Source organism: Simochromis diagramma, unplaced genomic scaffold (genome assembly GCF_900408965.1).
Source record: "Simochromis diagramma unplaced genomic scaffold, fSimDia1.1 OVJJ01000603.1, whole genome shotgun sequence".
In the NCBI taxonomy this organism is placed as follows: domain Eukaryota; kingdom Metazoa; phylum Chordata; class Actinopteri; order Cichliformes; family Cichlidae; genus Simochromis; species Simochromis diagramma.
The window spans coordinates 26111783-26138134 of NW_024387414.1; the positions used below are offsets into that span (position 1 = coordinate 26111783).

General features: G+C 41.2%; 2 protein-coding genes across 7 annotated transcripts; one reads left to right on the forward strand and one right to left on the reverse strand.

Annotated features, from left to right (window-relative positions):
* The first annotated feature begins 5726 nt into the window (after positions 1-5726).
* On the forward strand, positions 5727-19113 carry usp8 (ubiquitin specific peptidase 8). 4 transcript variants are annotated; one of them, XM_040011361.1, is made up of 19 exons: positions 5727-5855; positions 6516-6692; positions 6847-6991; positions 7099-7184; positions 7299-7440; positions 9940-9982; positions 10073-10244; positions 10430-10592; positions 10695-10836; positions 11009-11295; positions 11389-11868; positions 12529-12603; positions 12743-13041; positions 13460-13681; positions 13776-13989; positions 15438-15674; positions 15881-16023; positions 16147-16279; positions 17556-19113. In XM_040011361.1, exons 2-19 carry the CDS (start codon positions 6589-6591, stop codon positions 17712-17714), a joined length of 3246 nt encoding a protein of 1081 aa, XP_039867295.1. In that variant the 5' UTR covers positions 5727-5855; positions 6516-6588; the 3' UTR covers positions 17715-19113. The 4 variants fall into 4 exon arrangements, with proteins under 4 accessions (XP_039867295.1, XP_039867298.1, XP_039867296.1 ...); XM_040011364.1 differs by having other exon boundaries at positions 13776-13986; XM_040011362.1 differs by having other exon boundaries at positions 5762-5855; positions 6512-6692.
* LOC120721202 (ubiquitin carboxyl-terminal hydrolase 44-like) lies at positions 18719-26336 on the reverse strand. 3 transcript variants are annotated; one of them, XM_040011366.1, is made up of 7 exons: positions 24888-26336; positions 24362-24463; positions 22202-22397; positions 21874-22089; positions 21627-21769; positions 20627-20762; positions 18719-19570 (listed from the first exon to the last, which is right to left on the reverse strand). In XM_040011366.1, the coding sequence occupies exons 1-7, from the start codon at positions 26099-26101 to the stop codon at positions 19382-19384; spliced, it is 2196 nt and encodes a 731-aa protein (XP_039867300.1). In that variant the 5' UTR covers positions 26102-26336; the 3' UTR covers positions 18719-19381. The 3 variants fall into 3 exon arrangements, with proteins under 3 accessions (XP_039867300.1, XP_039867299.1, XP_039867301.1); XM_040011365.1 differs by having other exon boundaries at positions 24248-24463; positions 24888-26335; XM_040011367.1 differs by lacking the exon at positions 24362-24463.
* Between the last annotated feature and the right edge of the window lie 16 nt (positions 26337-26352).

A 26352-nucleotide genomic window follows, 5' to 3' on the forward strand; every position in this document is an offset into this window, starting at 1 on the left:
CTGCTTCTATAGTATCTAATGAGCCAGTCACACAGCAACAACTCCATTTGACATTAGCATGACAGCATCTCATGGGAAAGAAAAGTGATTTAAATGACTGTGTGAGGGTTGACAGAGAAATGGTCTGAAAGAGGAAAATATCCAATGAGCAGCACTTCTCTGGGAAAAATTTCTTCACATCAAACACTTGAAGCAGATGGACTACAGCAGCAGAAGACCACACTGATACCCACTCCTGTCAGCTAAGAACAGGAAATTGAGGCTACAGTTTGTACCGGATCACCAAAACTAGACAGCAGAAAATGTGAAAAGTCTGATGAGTAGATTTCTCCTGCCACATTCAGATGGTGGAGTCAGAACTGGGTGTAAACAACATGAAATCATGGCTCCTTGTGCACAACACAGAGCCTCTGGGGTCACATTTAAGTAGGTACTAGTAGGTACGCAGTGTTCGGAAGGTTACTTTTGAAATGTATTCCACTACAGATTACAGAATACATGCCCCAAAATGTATTTTGTAACGTATTCCGTTACGTTACTCAATGAGAGTAACGTATTCTGAATACTTTGGATTACTTAATATATTATCATGCTTTTTTACAACTAATGAATGTCCTGTTCCTGTGTGATTCATTACTATTACTGAAGGCTACTCGCAGGCTACTCAATAGCAACTAGATTTTTAAATCTTAATATAAAATGAGTAACAGTAGGGTGGACATTAGGTAAGGCTGCAGTTTTTGCAGCGATCTCGTATAGAAAACTGTTCCGCGCGTATATAAAATAGGTCCGCGGCTCTGAACTGTAGTAAAGGGACCTCTGGCTAACACGTCGGTTTCCCTGTCGGGCCGAAAACTAGCTTTACTTTGTTGTCTTGGTCAACTTTGCTGGCGAGACACAGAGAGGCGTTGAAAGGCTGCTCCAGCAGAACTTATTGTTTCGGAGGAAAACAGGAACACGGTGTATACTCGAGTCTTAATAGCTTACTTACAGCTGGGCTCGTCAGGCACTCTTTTTTGGCTGCAGTGGTTATTATTATATTTACATGCTTCCAGCTCCCGTTTCTGCTCGATGACAACTCGTACTTTTCCAGTCGCCTTTTTTCTTCTCCCTCCCTCGCTCACAGACACATAACGGGTATGGCAGTCCATTCTCCCTGCAGCACGGACTACACTGCCCATGAGGCTACATTATTTAGGGCTATGCCTGTAACACTCTGCCTTCATATTAAATCATTTTAAAAAATATTTCTTCACGTCATTATGAGACTCGATATTGAGACACGGGCATTTGAGCCTCTTAATGCTGTTTTATTTGGGTTTCCACCGGTGTGGAATTACAAAAAATAGAGAGGGCATAGCCTAACATATGAAACAGGAAAAGACCGCCGCGTAATCCCTTTATTTCAACAAAGTAACTGTATTCTAAATACCACCCTTTTAAACGGTAACTGTAACGGAATACAGTTACTCATATTTTGTATTTTAAATACGTAACGGTGGTACATGTATTCCGTTACTCCCCAACACTGTAGGTACGTACCTTTTCCAGTCTGCAGGGTTAATTTTGAGAATGGGTCTAGTTTAACCAAAATCACCATCTTTTCATGAGCCTAACCAATCTGAGAGTGACACAGGACATGAAACATGGTCTCTGGACTGGCTGCCTTGTGATCTACGTCACTGCAACACTATCTGCCCAATCTTTAAGTAACTGTTTATTAAAACATACATTTTTAAAAACGATCCATATAGTGTTACTAGATGAATTACAGTGTTTCTTAACCTCAGTTGCGAAGAAATGGTCATGGACAGTTTATAAGCCATTTATTAACAATTTTGTAAGTATCGTTTATTACTGTTAAAATGGTTAAAGAGTTTATGTAGATATATTTACATCTGACATCTGGTCTCCAAACTGTCACATAGGTTAACGATTCTTCTAAACTAGCCAAACTGGTTATTTAAATTTGATCAAGAACAAAGAGTTTTGATTTTATGTAGGAAAACTGGTAGCATGCAATGACTAATGGCAGGAGTGGGTGTGTTACTATACACAGAAATAAGTGTTATGTGATATGGAGCATAGCACACTGTGACTATTGTGCTCCTTGTGTGCTTTTAAATTTGAGAGGCTGAGCCTGATGAAAGCAGGTTTAAGCATTATTGTGCAATGAAGCCTGATCGCTGCCTTGTGACATCAAAGTGAGAGTGCTTCTTATTTGGTCTGATTCTGCTGCTTTTATTCAAATAAGCTGAAAATAGCTGTGCAACATAAGCCCGTCACAAAGAAAACTTTGAGCTTGATAATGCAAACCAAAAAAAGCAAAACAACAGCATGAAGAGCAGAGAGGAAAAACTAACGACTAATGTTGAGACTGGCTGTGACTGAAGGTTAAAAAAAAAATTGGAAAAGCAACTAAGTGTCAGTTTAAACATGTTCCCCTTGCATAGGAGGAATGTTGGAGGTAGAAAATAATGAACCAAATAAAAAATGTAATGCAGAAAATCACTTATCTAATAACAGCTTTGCTTTTTTATTGTTTTGTTTCACTTTTTTAAAATCACTTTAATGTAAAACTCACAACTTAACAGGTGATTTATTAAATCATGGTATGAATGTGACAAAAGCAGCACTTATCCGTTCCATTTGAACCATTGTGTGTACAACAGATCAGACTGGTTTAACTGCAGACCAGTCTGGCATGGCTGTAAGCTACTGTTAATAATATAGATATGTGAGTATATTACAGAAATGGGTCTATTATGGTATGTTATAATGTACACGGTATGAAGTTGTGAATATTCTATAACTATAAGTATGTACAGGCTGTAGTGAGTACAAGCTATGAACAGGATATAAATATGAAAAACTATACAGAATATGAAATAAATAACTTTACAGAATCTGAGATATACAGCTATACAGAAATGGGAACTATGCAAGTTGTAAACAGTTGTAGGATTAAAGATTATTGAATGTACAGAATGATTATTTACACAGAGCTATACAGTAGTGCAGTTGAGATAAGTGAGATATAATTCCTACAGAGGCTATATAAAGTGCTAGTGGTTGTGAGTGGTGGTTCAGTCCATGTTATTATTGTGTGTTTGAGGGTACAGTTGTCCATTGTGGGGTGTGTGTATGTTCAGTCCATGAGTTTAACGTGGGTCAGATGTCAGGAGGCAGAGTAATAGGGCAGTCCTAAGAAAATACAAGTATGCTCTGCTTTCAAAAAGAAAGATTCAGTTTCAGTTTCAAAACTGACCATTACTACAGTACAGTACAATACATGATATACAATGTCCTTGATGTAAAAGGGAATTACATACTGTATATAGATGTGAATATATTCCTTTGTATGTATGGGAAGTGCATCACAGTAGAAGAAAGAAAAGAAGCTGAAGGTCAGAGCCAACTTAGAAACAAGCTTTCTTTGTGTTGACTTCAACAGCTCATCATTTTCCTCTCAGCTGTCCATTTGAAGAGCAGGTAGAGTCTCTATGCAGCCTTGTGAAAACTCATTAGACCCCATGATTCAGCAGCTTGCAGAGCCCCCTTTAGCAGGAATATCTATTTTCTGTATGACTTTATTGGTCTCTCAGGAATTTTGACCCATATTTCTTTACAGCATTGCTTCAGGTCATTTATGTTTGCGGACAAATATTTATTTTCGGGCTCTTAAAGTTCCTCCAGAGTATTTCAATCAAGTTGAGGTCTGGACTTTGACTGAGCCCCTGTAACACCAACAATTCTTCTAATCCGTGAACCAGTTTCAGCCAAGCTTGAGCTGTTTAGAAAGATTGTTAACTCATCATAATCTCATTATTAACTCCACAACACTTTGTATATGCATGCGGAGGAGTTCATGATTGATCAGTGAATGCAACATGCCCATGTCCTGTGGCTGAAAGTAAGTCCAAATAATCACCTTTCTACCGCTACACTGACAGTTGGTATGAGGTGCTTGTGGTGTTGTACATTATGGGCAAACATCTCAACTTTGTTTTTGTCTGTCCAAAGGTTTGTCCTGATGCAACTTTGTGAACCTAATCCTTGCTGTTGTGTCCTATTTTAGAGAGAAGCAGCTTTCAACATTTAACAAGCCAATGGAACCTGACATGTAGCCCTTGGTTTGTCTGTGCATTGCATGATCTGACCTTGAGTGAATTTACTGGGATGGCACTCCTCAGAATATGTCAGCGTAGCTTCTCAGTCATCCAGGTAATGGATCTTAAAAAGAAAAGAGACTGGACTTTATTAAGTCTCTTCGAGCCCTTTCGCCTTTCAACTGAGAAGCTTTTTCAGTTCTAAAACCAAATGGTGGAGAGTCCCAGGTATTTAAACCTTAGTGGGAGTTGTCCCTTAAGAGGGCTGTTGACCCACTAGTGATCACGTGCCTCATCGCACAAACCAAAGTGTGAAAAGGGGTGTGGATCATTATCAGCAGAGGTTTTGGGTGAAACCATCATGTGACTCATTGAGATTAACTGACACAAGGCTTGAGTGGGTGTTAAGGTGCCTGGGAAGGGTTCTCAAATCTGCACAGTAGGTTACATACAGTTGGTATCATAAACCACCCCCTGTAGTCAAAGATGGTGGTTCACAGTAGACATAGACGGCCTCTTTCACTCCTCTTTCAAACCATCTGTCCTGTCTGTCCAAAATGTGAACACTGGCATCCTCAAAAGAGTGAGCTGAGTCTCATCCTGCTGAGGTGGAGCAGCTGTAGTTTCTAGAATGTAGAGGTCTGAGTACTCCTGCTGCACTGCAAACAAATACTACGTGGTTTCGTTTCTGTTTGGGAGTTTTGTCAATTGGGACAAACTAGTTTTTGTCTGATGGTGTGGCTGGGTCTGAAGTGCACTTTTCACACAGCTCTATATATAAACAAAAGAACCAAAAACATATTAATCACTGGGCAGTATAAAACTGTTTTAACTATACAGAGTTATGGCAGTAGGATAGGATAGGATTCAACTTTATTGTCATTAAACATGTATAAATACAGGGTAACAAAATACAGTTTGCATCTAATCAGAAGTGCAAGGTGCATTAAGTGCATTAAGAGCAGATTATATACAGATAAGGGTAGTATGAAAGGTGGGAATAGTTATGTACAGACTATGTACAAATAAATTAAGTATACAGATGTTTATATAACTATACAGAGAGCAAATATACAGATGCACTGCGGACAAATGTATAGATGTACTGATGTATACATATGTGCAGATATACAGATGAGGTGTATAGAATACAGATATTCTATATTGCTATACAGACGGGCAGATATACAGATGTAATATGAACTAATATACAGATATGCTACATATGTACATATGTACCAATGTGTGGTAAACAGATCTACAGAGTGCTATAAATATATCTTCAGCAGTTGAAGAGTAGCGCTATAAACTATAGTAGTGAACAATGTAAGTACGTGCACTTAAAAGTCACAGAGCAATACAGATAAAATAAAACAATAAAAATAAACAGATAAAAATAAACAGATCTACAGAGTGCTATAAATATATCTTCAGCAGTTGAAGAGTAGCGCTATAAACTATAGTAGTGAACAATGTAAGTACATGCACTTAAAAGTCACAGAGCAATACAGATAAAATACAGGAGTGATCACAAAATATGTGGTTTGGCAGCAAAGATGTGGGAAACGGGTATCAGGAAAGAAAAAAATGACTCCAGAAGGTGGCGGTAGTGTGATAGTAAGGATGCCAACGTCTAAGAATTAGCTGAAGAAGAAGAAGAGAACGGGTTGGGGAAAAAAGGAGGAAGCGGAACAAGAAATCAGCTGTCAAAAAGTGGCTAAAGTGTAAGCAACGGATCATAAAGAGGTATTTTTTAAAAACTAAATGTATGTTGTCAAACTGTCAGACAGTAATATAGACCTCAGTGATATGGGGGGTGTTATGTACTCGACTGTCTCTGTTGTAGGGAAATAGCTCTCATAAGCTAACCTTAACGCTTAACTACGTGCGCTTTAAGCGCAGCTTGCTAACTGACGTAGCTAGCAGGCTAACGAGGAAGGTAACAACGCCAAGTGCACATTTAAGGGGCTAAATAGGTTTTTTATCAGCCAAGTAGTAGGTTTAAGGTTTAAACCGAATGCTGTCAGTTTAGTTGACCTTTAGCTGCTTCGTAAAAGCATCCAGCCGAGTAGTGGTTAGCGGCTAACATTAGCGAGAAAACTATGTTGTTGTCGTCAGTGTTGACATGCCCTGGGTCTGTTGACTACAGCCAAGCGCCGTGTCATAGCTAATAAGTGATTTATCTTCGAAGTGTCATCGTTTCGGCTTAGCCTGTCCTAATTCTAGACATTTCTAAATACTACACAACCGCCGACGGCACGGGAAAACTTTTTGAGACGTTTTTGCTAACCGTGGCTTAAATGTTCTTTTGCAGATTGAACTGTTCTATGAAACTAGAACAGCAACAGCTGTTCTAGTATAAACGGTGTGTGTTTGTGTTTTTCTCTTTCACAAACATTTATCTAGAGATGTTCGGAGCTTGTCTACACCACTGACCCTGTTGCCTGCCAGTGACCTCTGACTCAACACATTCGCCAAGATGCCTGCAGTTTCCACCGGGGTCAAAGAGCTGTATTTGTCCACCTCTCTGGGGGACCTCAATAAAAAAGCTGAAATTAAGCCAGACAAGACAAGCACTAGAAAGTAATGTTACTATATTTTTTTTGGGCAGAAATTATTACCTAATAAAAAGACATTTGTCACTGATCTCAATTTTCTGGCTTCTGTGACTGAAGCACATTGCAGTCATGTGGAGATGAAAATCTTTAACTTACATATACTTTTTTCGTGTTTGTAGTTATGTCCAGAGTGCCTGCAAAATATTCAAGGCGGCAGAGGAGTGCCGTCTGGACAGAGATGAGGAGAAAGCTTATGTACTGTACATGAAGTATTTGACAGTATATGACATCATCAAGAAGAGACCAGAGTTCAAGCAGCAACCGGTATACCTAATATTTATAAGTTTGTTCATTCTTTTTGTATTGCTAACCTAATGTTTTTTTCACATGAAGGCAGATTATTTACTTGAAGTGTTCTCTGATGTGCACAGGAGTATTACGTGACTATGCTTGGGACAAACAGCTTTAAGAAAGCCATTGAAGAAGCTGAAAAGCTGTCTGAAAGTCTTAAACTCAGGTTAGAGGTTTCAGCTGTCATGATTATGCTCACTTTCTTAATTCAGACACTGTAAAATAGGATATTGATTTTGTTTCACTTAACTGATCTTTATTTCTTACCTATTTTGAACAGGTACGAAGAGGTAGAGGTGAGAAAAAAACTAGAGGAAAAGGAGAGACAAGAGGAGAAGAAGAGGAGGGAGGAAATGACAGAAAAAGATGGCGATCGGGGCTCTCCAAAAACGTCATTCACAAACAGGAAGGACAGCAAAAAGGTGAAGGTTTGAAATGAGTATACACACTGCTGCCAGTGTGTATACTCTTTGCAAAGTATATTGCTGGTTTTGGAATTATTTTTGAGGGCCCCATTTACGTAAGTTATATAGGCTTTGCAATGGATTATTCTTCCATCCAGATGACATAGATGTGTCACCTTCTGCACATTCTGCACACATCACAAAAGGAATACTCAGATAATAGAGTTTGTCAAACTGGTCTGCATTCAAGACCTGTCCCCCATTGAAAACACCTGGACAACAAAACAGGCCAAAGGAGACTCTGAACTGTATGAAGCTGAACTCAGATAGTGACTGGAAAGCACTTTCCCACAGTAGCTGATCTCCTCAGTTCTTATTAGTTTTTTTTAAACATGAAATGTGATGCAACAAAGTGGTGAATCTGCCACTATCCCAACTTTTTTTAGAAATATGTTGCAAATCAAAAAGAGTATTTTTACTGTCTTATATGTAACTTTCCGATAGTTTACCAAATTTACGCTTACATAAAAACTGCATCGATCAATAACCCTCCCAAAAGGATCTAAACTAAAGCACAGTATAAGAGTTGAATTTTGCAGGTGGTTACAGGTATTGAGATATTTACTGCACACAGCATTTCTGTGCCTTTGAAAAATAAAGTGAGATATAAAGACTTCAAATGTTTTATTTTCTTTGCCCTACTCGGCATTACAGTGGATTTTAATAATAATAATGCAAACACCCGTAGCTTAATTAATATTTGAATGCCTATATTGAAATTAGAGCTGGGCGATATGAGATTTTTTTCATATCACGATATGTTTTTTTCATTTCAGGCGATAACAATATCTATCACGATATAAGCCAAATAACTATATTTGTAAGATTTAAATGTGCCGTTGCTCACAAGTAAAATGTAAAATAATCAGCAGCTTGTTTTTATTTAAATATTTATTTCCCATAATAAGTTCAACAGGGTAGATGTACTTAAGGAACATGAGACTTTTTCAGATAAATAAAGGCAAATATTGCAAACTACACAAAAGGCAGCCGCTAAAGCGTTTAAGTTTCAAAGTAGAACAAACGAAACAGACTACTAAATTGTCAATTCCACTTAGAAACAAAATATTAATTCTAAAAATAAATCTTAGTTTGTTTTACAGAAGAACAGACAAAACTGACTAACTTTTGTCAATATCAAATAAACTGAGAACTAAAAGGAAATTCTCAATCTCTCCTTGTTGTATAGCTTAGCTTTTCAAACAGTTTTAACAGTTACTTTAGTCTGACAAAAGCCGAATGACGAATTAGTGCTTCCAGTCAGAGACTGAGGCTACATCCACACGTACACGGGTATTTTTGAAAACGGAGATTTTCCGTTTTCGTTTTAAAAAAATAATCCCGTCCACACAAAGGGAGAAATGAAGGAAAACGCTGCTATGAACATGCCAAAGCAGCAGGTGGAGCTAGATTCCTAACCGTGCAGAAATGTTGGCCAATCAGAAGTCTAGAAGCCCCGGTGGGAAAAAGTAAACAAAGCTGGGGCATAGAAGCAGAACCGAGTCGTATGTGTGGAGGGACAGTAACTGTGTGTATATGTAAGCATTTAAACACTGCAGAGAGTAGAATTAACAGTAACAGTATTGTAGAAATAAATTTCACCGAAACAATAACAGTGTGACGTCAAAAAATGCGCACACCTTTGACACTGCGTTTTCTCCGTTTTTCTAGTCCACACGTAAATGCAAAAACGGAGTTTTCAAAAATATCCACCCTGGCCGGAGTTTTTAAAAATCTTCGTTTTCAGTGACCAAAAATGCCGTTTACGTGTGGACGAAAGGTGCAAACGCATAGAAAAATCTGCGTTTTCAAAAATACCCGGGTACGTGTGGACATAGCCTGAGCATGCACCAGTTTATTGTATTTCCAGACTTGCTTTCGGCACAATTTACAGTGCACGCTACTCTGTTTTTTGTCAGACTTGAAATAGCCGAAATACCTTCACACTACGGAACTTCTATGGCTCTTCCGTTCGACAATCTCTACGGCATTGGAACCATCATCTGTTTTCTCTTCGGTAACCTTCGGTCACGCTCGGTTGATTTTTCTAGTCGGCACACTCATTTCCTCCATTACCCGGGCGGTACGGTGGCTGGCTGCTTCCCAAACAAATACACATGTGCGGCTTGGCACTTGTGCTGTACGTAACAAGTCACGTGACGTGACGCTGCGGCTGTGATTGGTTCGGCTCTGCGCTACTTAATTTGGATTGGCTGTTCTTCTTTTTTTTTTTCTTTTTTTTTCTTTTTATAAGAGGACAAGAGCGGCGAGGTCTATCGCGATAGTTTAATTTTTCTATCGAGAAAAAGTTATATCGCGATACATATCGTTATCGTTCTATCGCCCAGCTCTAATTGAAATCGTAATGATTCTTTTTTTGTACCTTTAGTATAAGGGGAAAAATCCAGTTTATGTCAACATGCTAATGAGATGAGTCTTTGTGGATGTGTGTCGCAGGTGAAAGCTGAACAGAATGAACTGAAGAATGCAACCTCAAAAGGTAAAGGGGAAAACCTCAAAGCAGTCACTTTGTTTTTATCTTTGAATTTAGTTGATTTATTAGTGCTGAGTTATGAATTTTGTCTGACAGCTGCGCTGCCTGCTGGTGGGATCACGGCTGAGAAACTTTTCAACATGATGAAGGACCAGACTATCGCAATAATTGTTATGGATGCACGCAGCCATCGAGATTTTGAGGAGTCTCACATTCAGGTCCCGGCTCAAACCTGCATCAGCGTGCCTGAGGAGGCCATTAGCCCAGGGTGAGAAGCGAAGCTTCAAACTTGATTGAAGTTTGTTCTAACACACCATGTGTGATTCATTATCAAATAATAATATGAATGGACTGATCTTTCTACCTTCAGTTTGTTTGTTTTTGTGTCTGTCTTTTTGGGGGGGGGGGGGGGTTTGGTCAACCTGTGGAAAATGAAATGTTTTGACTTTTCAGAATCACTGTGAATCAGATTGAGGCAAAGCTGCCAGAAGAGTCCAAAGAGCACTGGAAACGGCGGGGATTTGTAGATTATGTCATCCTCTTGGATTGGTTCAGTTCTGTCACTGACCTTAAACTGGGGACCACCTTGCAGAGCCTCAAAGATGCTCTTTTTAAGGTAACTGTGTCTGGAGGGTGGTTGACTTTATGCAGTAGCTTGTAAATATCAATACCTGTGTTTTCATGTAAAATTACAATGTTGTGTTTGACAACTGCACAGTGGGACAGCATCACCATCCTGCGTAGTGAGCCGCTGGTGCTGGAGGGTGGCTATGAGAACTGGCTGTTGTTTTACCCCATGTATACGACCAATGCTAAAATTCGACCACCTCGACAGACCATTACCAACACCCTCCCTCAGTGTGAGTATGAGTAGTACAGTTTATTTAAAAAATGGCCTATGTTTTCTCATTTTATGAGAGAGAAAATAAAAACCACAATATACTTTATATAATTTTGTATTACTCACTTACTTCCTAATTGTGACTGGACTCTTGTCTTACATGTAGACATTTTCTTTGATGTTTTCAACAGTGAACTTTAGCTACCCATCCCTTGAGGAACCAAAACCTCCAACCCCACCTCCACCCGAGCCTGAAGTTTCACTTGAGCCCCAGGAACCATCAGCTCCTGTGCTGGTGAATGGGATCACTCCAGCGGAACCTCCAACATCTAAAACTTCCACAGTCGCTGATAGGTTGCCCGACAGTGTTGATTTCTCTGTCACCGGCTCCACAAATTCAGGTCAGGACTTGGGTAAGAAGGCCCCTGCTGCAAGCACATCCAGCCAGTCACCTGCAACACCCAAAGCATTCCCTCAGGTATTGTTTACCCTGATAACTGTTAAACCTTTAGAGAATGCAAAGCATTAAGGACTCCAAATGTGTCTAAACATGACTCTTCTCCTGTCCCAGTTTGACCGTACCAAGAAACCTGAACCTAAGCCCAGCCAAAACGGGTCAGCAAAGGATTCTACCCAGAATGGCCCAGTTGTCCCAGACCGTTCAGTTAAACCACCCTTTGCTCCTAATGCTTCTCTTTCTAAAGAAGAACAAAGTCAGATACACTCCGAAGCAGTGGCATTGATGGAGAAAGCAAAGCAGGAGCAGGAGAAACGCATGCAGCAGCGTCGTTTAGAGGAGGAGAAACGGGAGGAGGAGTCGAAAGAAAGGCTAGAAAAGGAAGAAAGTGAGAAGAGAAAGAAGGAAGAGGAGGAGAGAAGACATCAGGAGAAGAAGAAACTGGAAAGGCAAAAAGCAGAAGATGAGGAAAATAAAATAAACAAAGCATGGGATGAAAAAGACAGGAGAGGAAAAGAGCAGAACTCTGACACACCCTCTAAGAGTATGTCTCTGGATTCCCCGGCTCCCAACCATATTGTTAGTGAGATTAAGGTGAGTCCTCTTCTCTGTCAGAGATAATTACTGTCACAAACAAATGAAAGTTTAAGGTCATCCCACAAGGTCCTAGTGTCTTAAATCATTGGTTAAAAGAAGATGTTAAAAATTCTTCGTCATAATTGCACATCCTAAACAATGTACTTTTTTTTTTTTTTTTTTAAAACACACAATCCACTAAACTGTTTTAATGAGTTAAAGGATTAGAACCTAGTTTGGCTCCTAGAGCTAAAGTATAACAATTAGAGCCCAAATAACAATTATTTGTAAAGATAAAACTTCAAATAGTGTAATGCTCCTCATATAAAGGTGGCATGTGTAGGTTGAAACTTTAGATTCTAACCCCCCATTTTTACTAACTAGTCCTGTTTAGGCTGATCGCTTCCTTCAGTTTAACCTGTCACTGTCAAAATGGAGGAACAGTTTGATAGAGAAGTGAAGCCACTGCTAAACAATTGTAGTTTGTCCTTTATTAAATTTGAAGTCCTGGACACTTGGGGTTAGTGTTATCTGTCAAACTTAATGCGTTTGTTAGATTTCCGCAGGGCTGTGAGAGACTGAATCTCACAGCCCTGCTGTGACTGTGAAAGCCTTTACAATAATTTTTTTGTATGACCTTATTAAATAAAGTGTGTTTGTGTGTGTGTGTCTTCACAGAGGGAGCCTCTGACCCGAGCAAGGAGTGAAGAGATGGGTAGGAGTGTACCGGGTCTTCCTGATGGTTGGATGAAGGTACCAGATAACCAAAAATGAAATAAGTGATTCATTTGAAATAACTGAGGGTGAAAGTTCAAAGGAAAAAAAGTTTAAAGGTTTATGGTTAAATTTTACCAAATGCTTTTCTTTTCCTCTGCTTAATTTTCTTGGCTAGTTCCTTGACACAGTGACGGGGACCTACCGATACTACCATTCGCCAACCAATCGTGTCCACCTGTACCCTCCTGAAGTCACTGTTCCCCAGACCCCACCATCGACACCACCAACAGTCAAACAGAAAACACCACGACCAGCTGAGCCAGACACAAACCGTGAACAAGAGCAGGAGCAGTCTAAACTGAAACGCTCCTACTCTTCCCCTGACATCAGTCAGGACCTGAGAGAGGAGGCACAGAAAAAGGCCACTGCCCCGACCGCTACTGCTGTCATACCCACAATCAACAGAGAAACCAAGTAAGACACGCTGTGCACCTGTAAATATGTTTTAAGTGAACAGATAATAGCTGCATATTATAAAGGACAATTGAAGCCTGCAAAATACTTCTTCTGGTATGAAGATGATGTGTTGGAATGTCATAAAGATGATTCAGATTGTGTTTGTGTGGATAGAAGAGTAGCTTTTGATAGTATTTCCTCAGGCTGTTTTGTTAAATGAGCAGAAAATGTGTGATAAGGTAGTAATTTCAGTGACTGTTCATGTTTAGTTTGAACCTGTTTTACAATGAAATATTATGCTTTTTGTGCTGTTAAAGCAACAATGGTATGTATGACCTGTATTCTTTGTATATATTACACTGTGGTACTTCCTTTGATGATTCATCTGTAGTAACTAGTCTGGCTCTCTCTTATTTTACTCTTTTTTTTCTTTCAGACCTGCACCTGCCAAAGTCTATTCTAAAGTGGAGATTGCGCGTCCTTCAGCAGCCAAAATTCGCAACCTCAATCCCACATTTGGGGGTTTGGGCGCATCACTGACTGGCCTTCGTAACCTGGGCAACACATGTTATATGAACTCAATCTTACAGTCTCTTTGCAACACTCCTGCCTTGGCTGAATACTTCAACAACAATTGCTACCTAGAGGATATAAACAGGTTAGATCCGAGATAAGTGGAATTGCTGGTCATAATGAGGTCTGTATGCGGGGGAATGTATAACACCGGGGCCTCTGTTCTCTTTCTCTGCCAGGCACAATATTCTTGGCCACAAAGGGGAGGTGGCCGAGGAGTTTGGTGTAATCATGAAGGCCTTGTGGGCTGGTCTGTACAAGTGCATCAGTCCACGTGACTTCAAGATCACCATAGGCAAGATCAATGAGCAGTTTGCTGGTTATGACCAGCAAGACTCCCAGGAGCTGCTGCTGTTCCTCATGGATGGGCTTCATGAGGACCTCAACAAGGTAGTGTGAAAACTTAATAAGGGGTATTCCACAGCCACCAGTGAGGCATAAACAAAGTCTTACAATGGTTACATGAAAAGAGAACCATTAACATCTAAATATTCTCACTCTTATTTAAATATTGACTAAATTAACAGTGCATCCTTTATTCTGTTGAACCACAGCTTTCTCAGGTTTCCTTTTAGTATCCCTGTATGTTGTTACACACTTGCCTGTTAACAATGAAGTCCTAGTCTTTTTTATCATTTTCCTTCTTTCTGTTTTTTTCACTGGGTTTCATTTTGATGGCAAATTAGAGAGTAAGTAAATAGCTGTGTGTCTTTGGTCCTCCTGCAGCAGTGTGCGTGTGACGTGTCTGCATCTGTCTGGTCTGATGCTCTGTCAGAACCTCTGTGCATGTTGACCCAAGACATGCTCATTGCCTGTATCAACAGATGTCTTTCCTTTCGTTTATTTTGTTTTTACTGGCTTCATGTGCATTTAGATCGGGGGGGGGGACAAAGGAATTGTGTGATTGTATGTTTTGTACAACTCAGCTGTAAGAGGCTGATATTGTGGTCACCTACATTTTTGAAGCAATAGATCGAGAACGAGGTGATGTAAGACCTTAAAAATGATGCTGTATGTGCATGTACTAATAATCTTGGATACATTTGAATCTCAATGACCTTGACCTCAAGGTTAAAGTACTTCTGATAACTGTATTTCTGAAAATCTTGTGACTGCAATGACTTTTTGAAATTGATACCCTAGGTGTGTCTACTAGGAGGCTGAGGGGTCACCAGTATTTTATATTTTTAAACTTACTATAACCACAAAGGTAGTAGGGGTTTTTTTCTGAGTTATTTTTCCTATTGAAGGTCTTTTATTTATACTGTTAGAGTATCAGCTGAGTGATACAGTGACAATTGTCTCCACCTGGGGTTAAGTTGCAGAAGTACATCAACCCATTTTCTTTTTGAGCATAGGATGCAGATTCGATTGTAGCAGCTGGTGATGTGCATTTGTCATCACGCACGCCATCTCATCATGTCCCTTTTGTGTGATCTTCTGACCTGTGTGCCATCACGCTGGCCCAGTCCACTCTGTCTCTCTGGGATAATTGATTTTTTTTTTTTTTTTTTTTTTAAATCATACTAATTAATAAGGTATTAATTAGCAAGTGTTAACCTGCCATATCTTCCTGCCTGTCATACTGAGAGTGAACTGGCTGAACTGCATGCTAATAAGCTGAACAATACTCGAGAGATGAATACAGAGATTATGGCTTGAAAATTCTTCATGTAGTTTTTAGTGATTTTTCACTTCTCCCTGCAATGTGATATCGATAGGTGGTATAGTGAACATCTGCCATTATTCATTGATTTTTAATTGAATCACAAAGGCAGGTTTTTCTAGCCGTTAATTTGGGCTTGTGTCATTTTAAATTATTTTCTTTCACTTCTGGTCAGGCGGACAACAGGAAGCGGTACAAGGAAGAAGAAAATGACCATCTGGATGATCAAACGGGTGCTGACCTGGCCTGGAGCAAACACAAGCTTCTGAATGAGTCCATCATCGTAGCACTGTTCCAGGGGCAGTTCAAGTCCACTGTGCAATGTCTGACTTGCCATCGCAAGTCACGGACATTTGAGACCTTCATGTACCTGTCGCTGCCACTGGCCTCCACCAGCAAGTGCTCCCTACAGGTCAGGGCATATCAAAGCATGTTTTTGCTCTCGTGTCAAGCACACATATTGTTATCTAACATATTCACATCGTAACAGCATTTGTTTCTCTGAATTCATTCTGACAAACTAGCCAATTGAATGTATTGTGGTTGTGTAGATCATATTACTCTTGATTAAATGCATAACTATGGTTAATAATTAGTGATTTTTCTACTTCCGGGTAGGATTGTCTGAGGCTATTCTCCAAGGAAGAGAAGCTGACTGACAACAACAAGGTGTTCTGCAGACACTGCAAAGCCCACAGAGACTCCACCAAGAAACTGGAGATCTGGAAGGTCCCACCCATCCTCCTGGTGCACTTGAAACGGTCTGTAATCAATGCAGTAAAACAGTTTTTATCTGTCTATTTTCACTCCTCACTTTATAAGCTTTACAGGAGTGCTATTTTTGACATTAACATTATTTTCTGTTGTGGGGGTTCTTCCTGCAGGTTTTCCTATGAGGGTAGATGGAAGCAGAAACTGCAGACATCTGTAGACTTCCCTTTAGATAGTCTGGACCTGGCCCAGTACGTCATTGGACCCAAACAGAGCCTGAAGAGATACAACCTTTACGGAGTGTCTGTAAGTGAAACTGAAATGACTGCTGCTGTTTTTACCGCTCTGGTGTAAAAGATTGATGAAGTATTGTTGTCACCCCGTCACACCTAAATTTGTGAATGCAATAACTCGAGAATGTAGCTGTGAGCAGTAGCTTCAAATTGATAACATGGGAACATGTACAAAAAAAACTCTTCTAATCTCAGTGACCTCAAACTAAATGTCAGAGGTCACATATTCTGAACATCTTTGCACCTGCAATAACTTGAGAAGTAAGTCACCTAGGGTTTTCAAACTGATACCATTGGGGTGTCTACTAAAAATCTTTGATCACTTTCAATCTCAGTAACCTTGACCTCAAGGTCAAATCACTGGCCTTTGCCAATATTTTTAAATTTATGCACTAAACAAGATTTTAACATAAACATTTTATTCTGAAATAACACTCTGCTCAGGAACCCTCTGAGCCGATCTATATAAATATGATTTCCTGAACTGTATTAAGTTGAGGCATAATGCCAACGGGTCCTGTGTCCTGGGCAGTAAATTCAGCAGGTACCACCATGATACCGTTTCTCTATTTTGGTGAGAAAGAAGTGTTTGTATGTAGTTTGGTCTCGGTATAGCTGCTTCTACTGACAGACACAGGATTCGTTAAAGGTCTGGCTGAATGACCAAATTATTTATCTGAATATACCAATTCTGATATCTTCATAGTCAAAATCTCAAGTTGTATATGGTATCATCTGTGGTAAGATCAGCAGATGAGCAATGATTACAAACTGCTACATGCAAAGTTTACAGTCTGCTTACTGAACAAAACTGGTGAATTTTTTAAATTATTTTGACATGGTGCAATATCTTTGGTCCCACTCAGGCTTCAGTAAACGTTAAATCGATAGATCTAGCATTTAGTTTTGTATGATCAATCTGTGAAAACCTGGGCTTTTTAAGAACACTTTTTTTAATGGGTTGTTTGGTTTCCCAAATATAACAAATGTAGGGAGCAAGGTGGATGTACAGTTTATCAAAGTAACATCAACAATTGTCTGAATGATTAAAAAATGAGTTGGATCTGCTTGGGGACTACAGCCAGTCTTTTGGCAAATAGGCAACACAAGAGCTGTACTGGCTCAGTAGCTTTGGTACATAAATGTGTTTGGTCCCTAAACAGCAAGACAGGATGGTAAAATATTTATACAGGCAAGATTGGAAAGAAAAAACTTGGTTTAAAACATTGAAAACAGCAGCCTGTAATGCTTAAGTAACAGTTGATTGTCGTCTGCTTTTCCACTACCAGAACCACTATGGGGGTTTAGATGGTGGCCATTACACAGCCTACTGTAAGAATGCCGCCAAACAGCGCTGGTACAAGTTCGACGACCATGAGGTGTCTGACATTTCCACCTCCTCCGTCAAGTCCTCTGCAGCCTATATCCTGTTTTACTCCACCCTGTGATGGTGCTGTGGGACATAAAGGAGGCACACTAATACACCAGAGCAGCAATGCTTTTTGTCTTTTTAGAATCACAGCTCTGAGGACCTGGTGCACAAAGCTGCAGTTAACTTGTCGGGGAATTACTCGAGTGAGTGGCCATGAGATCTCGTCTGTCCCAGAAAGGAGAACGGTGCAGGCACACTGTGCAACGCTTCAGCTACTAGAGGAGCCATAGCTGTTTAAAATATGCCATCTGTTCACGTTACTGATCATCTAGAGACTAAATGGATCCTCCTTTAAATCTGACTTCTCTACCATAGTTGTGCTGTAGGGCTGACCGCTGGTCCAGACGCTCTTCACTCGCATTTCTTTCACACTCGGTGTGGACAGCGCTATCGCAGAACTGATTTTCAGCTTTCTTGTACTGTGCATACACAGGATTAACAGTTAGGTGGCATGTACATACCTACCTACGCTGATGTTGCACATTAAAAATGTAAATACTTTAGGGCAAAATATTTATCTGTTAAGTGACCAAATTATTATTATTTTTTTCGTGAAAGTAGCAGCCATTATATTATCTCCATATTCATAAAGGCAAACCATATGTTTTAGGGGTTTACCTGTAGAGCCTTCTCTTGTTTATTAACGAGGGGGTGTTGAAGAGACTGACTGATTTTTAGCATTCTTCCTGAGGTAAAGGAGGGAGTTTTGCTTGTTCATATTAGCCACATTCTTGCACTTATCCACTTATGCAATCACATTAAGTTGTTTATGTAGAACATATTTGTTTAACAGCCGATTTCAGCGCTCTACTCAGAATGCTTTAAACTGATGCTGATATCTTCTCTGTCTTGCTCGGTTCAGCTAATGAAAGGAAACCCTACAGTCTTCTGTAAAGGTTATTGTCAGTTAAACATACTTACTCTTTACATGATTATACTCAAACACTATTTAGAGGCAAATGTATCAGGATAGATTGACATCCTGTTTGGTTCATACTAGTGATTTTTGGTCTTTATTTGTTTGAGGCTTGGTTAGATTTCTTTTTTTTTTTTTTTTCCAGGAATTACTTTAATGTTTAGTATTGAGCTGGAGAATGTGAAGACGTGAGAAATTGACCTTAGCCACTTACACGAGTGTGATAGGGTCAACACACTCTGCCTGACTGACCAGCCGACTGACAAGGGCAAGCACAAAGTAAGCTGATTATTTTTTTAGAATGGACCAGAGCTCTTAAGGGGTAGGATTAGACTCTGAACTTCCTGACTGTTTTTATTGCCTCGCATGAGATCATGTGCTATTTTCTTTTCACTTGTACTCCCCCCCCCCCCTCAATGTTCTGAAAGTGTTTCAGATATAACGATTATATTAATCTCAAACAACTCATATGTCTATTTATTAAAACTGCTTCAAATTAGTTTCTGTGTGTGTTTGTGAACAAATGTTCCAAGATATTTTCAGCATGTATTAAGTACTGTCATAAAGCCCTTATCAACATGATGTCCCTGTCTTCCTGTGGTTTGGAGATAGTGTGATAGTTAAACATTATACATTAGCACTGAACTCACAATTTATTTCTAATTGTTATGGAGATGCTAACAGTACAAAGAGCAGCAGAGATGTTGAACCAAATGCAGATGATAACATTTTCAAGAGGGAAACTGATTTTGGTCTATTTGCAAAGCTCACAGTCCTTGGATCTTTGGCTTCTGGAAAGGCTTGCGGCTGTAGAGCAGCATGTAGGCGTTGGGAGATTGCACCAGGGTGTCCTGTACCTCTCTGACAAGCGAGTCGTCAAATAAGTGCCAGGTCTGGGCTGAGGCGTTGTGGCACAGAGCCGTATAGTGACCCATGTTCAGATGACCTGTGTGGTTCTGTTAAAAAATATGAAATGAATACATTAAAAAAAACAGATGTGGTGAAAACTCCACGGTTTTCCACAGTTTGTCATTTCATGTAAATATTACAGTTTTAATTACATAACAGGTGCCAAGTCCTAAACATTAAACCCTTTGTGTTGCCTGGGTGATCTTAAAATGGTGCAAAGCACTTTGTGGCAATGCCAAAAGTTTTTCTGTAATGTTACAGATTTGTGTTTTACTATTTAAGCCCAAAAAAGTTGGGTTTGTTTCATTAACTGCAGCAGCATTTCTTTATCCCGTATTAAAACTGAGACAGTTTATTGAAGCTGCACTTCATTTTCTCATACTGAGTTATCTCACATTAAATTATTAAACTACTTTACACTGTTAGAAGGGGGATTGGTTCACTGCTCCAGCCCACATAAGATCAAATTGGCCCAGGATGAAAAATGAGTTTTGCGCCCCTGCCTAAGAAAAAGTCTGGCACCAGGGGTGTTCCTGGGAATTTTAAAATGGTCTCTTTAATATTGCAGCTGTTGATTATTTTAATTATATAATAATGTAATTTATCAGGAAATTAATAACTAAAGATTTAAAAAGCTGCAAAATAAATAGTATAAATAGAGTAATTGCATCCAAAATATAGTGGAGTAACAGAAGAAGGCAACAACACGTCCAAATAAGTCTCAGTAAATCATTGGAGTAAATGTACTCAGTTACATTCCTACTGGTAGTATTCATGCTCTTATATAACAGTGTTGGGGACTGTAAGATTAACAGTACTCTAGTCCAACCTGCCAAAGATGACTGTCCTCAAGGGCTGAGGGCAGTCATCTTTCAGAAGGGGCTGTTGCCACCCCATGCCCCCCTTCTGGACATACCCCTGACTGCCAAAGTGGCGTCATGCATTTCATTTACAGCCCTGAGCCTTCGCGGTCTCGGCAGTCATGCATCCCCAAGTCTTTGACTCTACGAGTGTGGATGTTTGCAGTGCGCTCAAATATCTTTCGGCAAAACACAAACATGACCTCACAAATTCATATTACGATCTTCTTCATGTTCACTCACCACAACAGCATAAAGATGGTATGAAGAATCTGAGACATTATGCACTGAGCTCGACAGAAATGGGGTCAAGTCGAGCTTCATGGGGAACGCGACATTAGTCCTCAGTTTCACCTGCTTCTTCCCCTTGCAGCCAAACCTGCGGCGGAGGAAATAAGTTTAGTTTGAAACACTGACTCTTAAAAAAACAGTGGGGGTTATTGATTTATTTTAGCCTTCCTGTATCTCCGGGGTATTTGGAAGCAGAAACACTTCATAATATAATGCATAAAGAGTATTAAGTATTCATGATGCCTGCTGAATTAATGCATGCATGAATACATGTTATTTGTAGCAAAGGTCGGTTACTCAATACTGATAAATGGCGCTATTCGTGTTTTTGTACTTACAAGCAAAAAGACCATTTTTGGAAATCAGTTAATTAATTTTTTGAGTCTTTATTGTCTAATAATTTAACAAACTCAGTCCTTGAATTATTCAAATGCATATTGTTGCTTCTCTGTTACTGTCATGACCTTTGTTGCTGTAATTCAAATAGACCAAAAACAGACTGAAATTGGTCACTAAAAAAATGAATGTCTCCAGAGCAGTGGCGGATCTAGAAAATTGTACATGGGGAAGAAACGATTTATTTAAGCATCTGTTTTTTCCCCCTCAAGCCTACAAAGCCTTCTTGGTTTTGCTCAATTTTGGTCATGATGATATTGATTGTATCATGTGACGTGAATGTGAAAGTTTTGTGCACTGCCGTTTTCACGATCAACACTGAATCTAGACAACATCGACTAAGTCCTTTAATTGCTTTCAAACAGCACTCTGCTGAAGTTCATCTCCTTCTAAAGATCAAAGATCTCAGAGCAGCTACACTCCTGAGTGGACCTTAAAGTGAGATTATGCTCTGCTAAATGTTACACATCCACTCATAAAATTTAAAGATTTTATCGACTGAACATATACTCTGTAAATAAAGTATCTTAAGAGATGACGATCCATTCCTTCTCACCGTTTTAGGTGTAACATGAGGATCTCTGGAGGTTTGTCCAAACTAGTGATGACTGCCGTTTCTCTCCTCATCCTGCACACTGAACACAGCAGCTGCTCTCCCCCAGTTAGGACAGTCTGCTCGAAGAACAGCGACAGACAGTCCTGCACAACATGAAACGAGAATAAAAGACAAGCACAGAACTGCAGGGATGAGACCATCAGTATATCAAATGCAAACAGTCTGAATGGTGTTTAAAAAAACCTGCCTGAATGGAGCACTTAAGGATGCCGGCAGGAATCGGCAGTGACAGCACAGTAAAAGCTTGTGTGCTGTACGCCTGCTGATCGCAGTGCATGCAGAGGGTTATGTAGCTCAGCTCACCCTCAAACAGCTGTGACACAATGGTGCTTTCAGTGGTGCAGTACCTATTGTGTTCTTGCCTTTGCTGTCGTATTGAACAGTGCATCTGGTCCTTTGCAACCTTGTAAACAATCACATACGCACAAAAACACACTCAGTTATGGTTTCCGTAGGTTTATATTACTGAGAGGAACAGGCTATGTGATGGTGCAGATGCGCAGGTGTCTCTGCACCTTTTTCAGGTCGTCGTGTAGCGTGTTAAGGAGAAAGAGGAGCAGTTCCTGGGCGTCCTGCTGGGAGTAGTTGTTGAACTGGGGAAGGATGGAGCACAGCACCGACCTGGCCTCTACGGGGGCACAACTGGAGTTCGTCCCCAGCCACATCTCCTCTAGCAGGCGGACAAACACCTCAGCGACAAGGCACTTGGACCTGCATGAAAAGAGGTTAAACTACTGGAAAAAAACATGACTGCCAACCCTCAGGTGAGTCCGAGAATAAAACGAAGATGCTCAGTCTTAGTCTGTGAAGGTTCTCAGTCATCCAGGTCATGGTAGTCTAAGGAGCTTGGAAAGAAAAGCGTCTGGACTTCTTTAAGTTGCTTGAAGACGTTTCACCTCTCATCCGAGAAGCTTCTTCAGTTCTAAGGTCAAATGGTGGAGAGTCCCAGATTTAAACCCAGTGGGAGTAACCCCCCAAAGAGGGACAAAGGATCCTCTGATGATCCTCTACCTAATCACATGAGCCAAGGTGTGAAAACGGGTGTGGGTCACAATCAGCCAGGGTTTCGGGTGAGCTCATTGTGAAATCTGGCCCCACCCTATCATGCGATTTCCTGAGGTCAGATGGCCCAGGATGTGAGTGGGCGTTAAGGCGTCTGGGAAGGGAACTCAAAAACTGGATTATAGATGGCAGAGAGTTGGTGTCATAAACCACCGCCTCTGTTCAAAGATGGTCGCTCACAGTGGACATAAATGGCTTCTTTCACTCCTCTTTCAAACCATCTGTCCTCTTTGTCCAAAATGTGAACATTGGCATCCTCAAAAGAGTGACCTTTGTCCTTTAGATGCAGATGGACAGCTGAGTCTTGTCCCGTGGAGGTGGCTCTTCTATGTTGTGCCATGCGCTTGTGAAGTGGCTGTTTGGTCTCTCCAATGTAGAGGTCTGGGCATTCCTCGCTACACTGTACAGCATACACCACATTGTTAAGTTTGTGTTTTGGAGTTTTGTCTTTCGGGTGAACCAGTTTTTGTCTGAGTGTGTTGCTGGGTCTGAAATGCACCGGGATGTCATGCTTGGAGAAAACTCTCCTGAGTTTTTCTGATACACCGGCTACATAGGGGATGACAATGTTGTTGCGTCTGTCTTTCTTATCCTCCCTCGCTGGTGTCTGATCTTCTTTTCTGTGTCTCTTTGCTGACTTTATAAACGCCCAAATAGGATAACCGCATGTTTTGAGTGCTTCCTTTACATGTATGTCCCTTATGTAGCCGGTGTATCAGAAAAACTCAGGAGAGTTTTCTCCAAGCACGACATCCCAGTGTACTTCAGACCCAGCAACACACTCAGACAAAAACTGGTTCACCCGAAAGACAAAACTCCAAAACACAAACTTAACAATGTGGTGTATGCTGTACAGTGTAGCGAGGAATGCCCAGACCTCTACATTGGAGAGACCAAACAGCCACTTCACAGGTGCATGGCACAACATAGAAGAGCCACTTCCACGGGACAAGACTCGGCAGTTCATCTGCATCTAAAGGACAAAGGTCACTCTTTTGAGGATGCCAATGTTCACATTTTGGACAGAGAGGACAGATGGTTTGAAAGAGGAGTGAAAGAAGCCATTTATGTCCACTGTGAGCGACCACCTTTGAACAGAGGTGGTGGCTTACAACACCAACTATCTGCCATCTATAATCCAGTTTTTGAGTTCCCTCCCCAGACGCCTTAACGCCCACTCACATCCTGGGCCATCTGACCTCAGGAAATCGCATGATAGGGTGGGGCCAGATTTCACAATGAGCTCACCCGAAACCCTGGCTGATTGTGACCCACACCCGTTTTCACACCTTGGCTCATGTGATTAGGTAGAGGATCATCAGGGGATCCTTTGTCCCTCTTTGGGGGGAAACTCCCACTGGGTTTAAATCTGGGACTCTCCACCATTCGACCTTAGAATTGAAGAAGCTTCTTGGATGAGAGGTGAAACGTCTTCAAGCAACTTAAAGAAGTCCAGACGCTTTTCTTTCCAAGATGTCCTTAGACATCCTCAGTCTTACTTTTCCAGTTCTCTGCGTGTTTCCTGATCCAGGAGGTGCTCTACGAGGGGCACGGTGGAGCACAGGCACTGTAACACCGCATTTAAGTAGCAAGAGTTGCCAGAATTATCTAACCCACACACTCCTGGTCTGTTCCAGTTGTTCTGCAGCCTCACTGCAGAGCTGCACCTGTGTTTTCCTTTCACCGTCACCTGACCACAGATGTTGGTGTTTGTCCTGCAGGAAAATTTAGTCAAGCAAAAATATCAATGACAGGATTTATTTGTTCAAATCTTCACATTAAAAGGTCACAATATTAAAAACCCTGGTTATCACATTAGAATGTGGTGTGTCAAGTGGTGGGATAGATAACACAGGATATTAAAAATCAGCTGCAAGTAGCAGTAAGGCTCTATGGCAGGTTATGTGGGGTGATGAGCAAGGAAGGAAGACTGAAAGTCAGAATCAGGGTTATGGGTGCTCAAGGTTCAGTGATAAGTGTGGGGATCAAAGATCTAAAACACACACTTGTAAATTAAATACTAAGCTAAATATAAAGTTTTCAGAATTTCATTTTTTTCTGTTTGGCTTATTTCATTCATCAAACATTGCAACAGCCATAAGACGTTGCAGAAGATCTGTGACAAAAAGCGGGACTAACCTTTGCTTACAAATATTTGAGACATTTTTCTCTTGGTATGAGCTGCTGTTCAGTCGTGGCAGAACGGGCACGGCGGTGCTGCTGTTCATGGCCAGCTGAGAGGCCAGAGTCCTGGTGAACTGTGTCAGGTTGACCTTCTTTCCTGAGCTCTGGCTCTGCAGAGTGTGGAGCACAAATGTGTTGATGCAGATCACATGCAGCGTCACCCAAAGGCCTGGGAGGAATACATCCACCCCTGTTCCTTTTGGATCAGACAGGGGAAAGAGGGCAGGTCCTGTCCAACCCTGCAGGTGGGCAATGAGTTCAGACATCATGGAGCCCTCAGGTGGTGAAGATGGTGGCCTCTTAACAGCGGGAACAAAATGAATGGTGAACCCTAATCTAGACAAGATGTGTGTGAGCCTTTCCTCCATCCGGGCGGAGCTATCCAGCTGAACCACACACCTGTGGCTGCAGAAAGGTCTCAGCAGGTGTCTGACCACCTGCTCGACAACAGATTTCTTACTCTGCCTCTGGAGCTGCTCTGGACAGTACAGATACATGTTACAGATGAACCCCGAGCTTGGGTCACAGAGGAGAGCGAGATAAGGAGAGTAGCGCTCCTGCTGAGAGGACAGTCTGTATTTCTTTACAGCCAGGTTTGGCCCCGGCGTATGGAGGGCCTGGTAGCGCTGGGTTATGTGGCCACAGAAAGCAGAGAGGACTTCCAGCTTTTCTCCATCCTCCAGTCTGGTCAGAGACAGCAGGTCGGCCTGGATGCTGTTTCTCTTTAGCACGCCCTGCCATCCGTCTAGTTTCACATTTAGATCATGCCCAAAGTTGCAGTTCTCCCCCAAAGACAGGCCGCTCTGCAGGACCACAGAAAACCACGTCACTGCATCAGCATACCCCTCCTCAGACACATCTGTGCTCTGCTCCCTGCTCTGGCAGTGTGACTGCCGATTTGGCCCTGCCTTCACACCGGCAGCTCTCCTGATCAGCTCCCGGATCGCTTCTCTGTCCAGCACCTCCAGCAGAAGCTCCCTGGCTGTGTAGTAAACCTGGCAATTGGGGCTGGTCCGAGTCTTTGTCAGAGGCTTCACCTTTTTGGACTTTTGGAAGATATTCGGTAAGCAAAGGGTGTCCCTCTGGGTAGCTTCACGCGGTATGTCCACCAGGTGGCAGTCCTCGGACATCCAGGCGCACTCCTTCACTGACAGAGCTTTGGCCTTCATCGTTCAACCTGTGCGCGCTAAGAAAAAGCCATCTCAAAATATGTATTTGTTTGGGAGCAAAAGGAGGAGATAGCCTCAGACGGCGGTGTTTTTAATATCCTGTGTGCTATCCGGAAAACTGTGTGTGCTGTTCATGTTCATCTGATCCTCAGGTGAATCCAGCGCTCAGGAGAATCCGCTTTTAGGTAAATCACCTGGGATCCGCAGTAGCCAGACAACTGTGTCCTGGCAACGTAAACACAGCGCTCGTG

Excerpts from the sequence above, each read along its gene's own strand:
- usp8 (XM_040011361.1), top strand. The coding sequence starts at position 6,589 with ATGCCTGCAGTTTCCACCGGGGTCAAAGAGCTGTATTTGTCCACCTCT. Across the intron at positions 10,593-10,694 it reads TCAAAGATGCTCTTTTTAAG|TGGGACAGCATCACCATCCT; the intron begins GTAACTGTGTCT and ends ACAACTGCACAG. Across the intron at positions 12,604-12,742 it reads TTCCTGATGGTTGGATGAAG|TTCCTTGACACAGTGACGGG; the intron begins GTACCAGATAAC and ends TTTCTTGGCTAG.
- LOC120721202 (XM_040011365.1), bottom strand. The coding sequence starts at position 26,101 with ATGAAGGCCAAAGCTCTGTCAGTGAAGGAGTGCGCCTGGATGTCCGAG. Across the intron at positions 24,464-24,887 it reads TCAAATATTTGTAAGCAAAG|GACAAACACCAACATCTGTG; the intron begins GTTAGTCCCGCT and ends ATTTTCCTGCAG. Across the intron at positions 21,770-21,873 it reads TCCTTAAGTGCTCCATTCAG|GACTGTCTGTCGCTGTTCTT; the intron begins GCAGGTTTTTTT and ends CATGTTGTGCAG.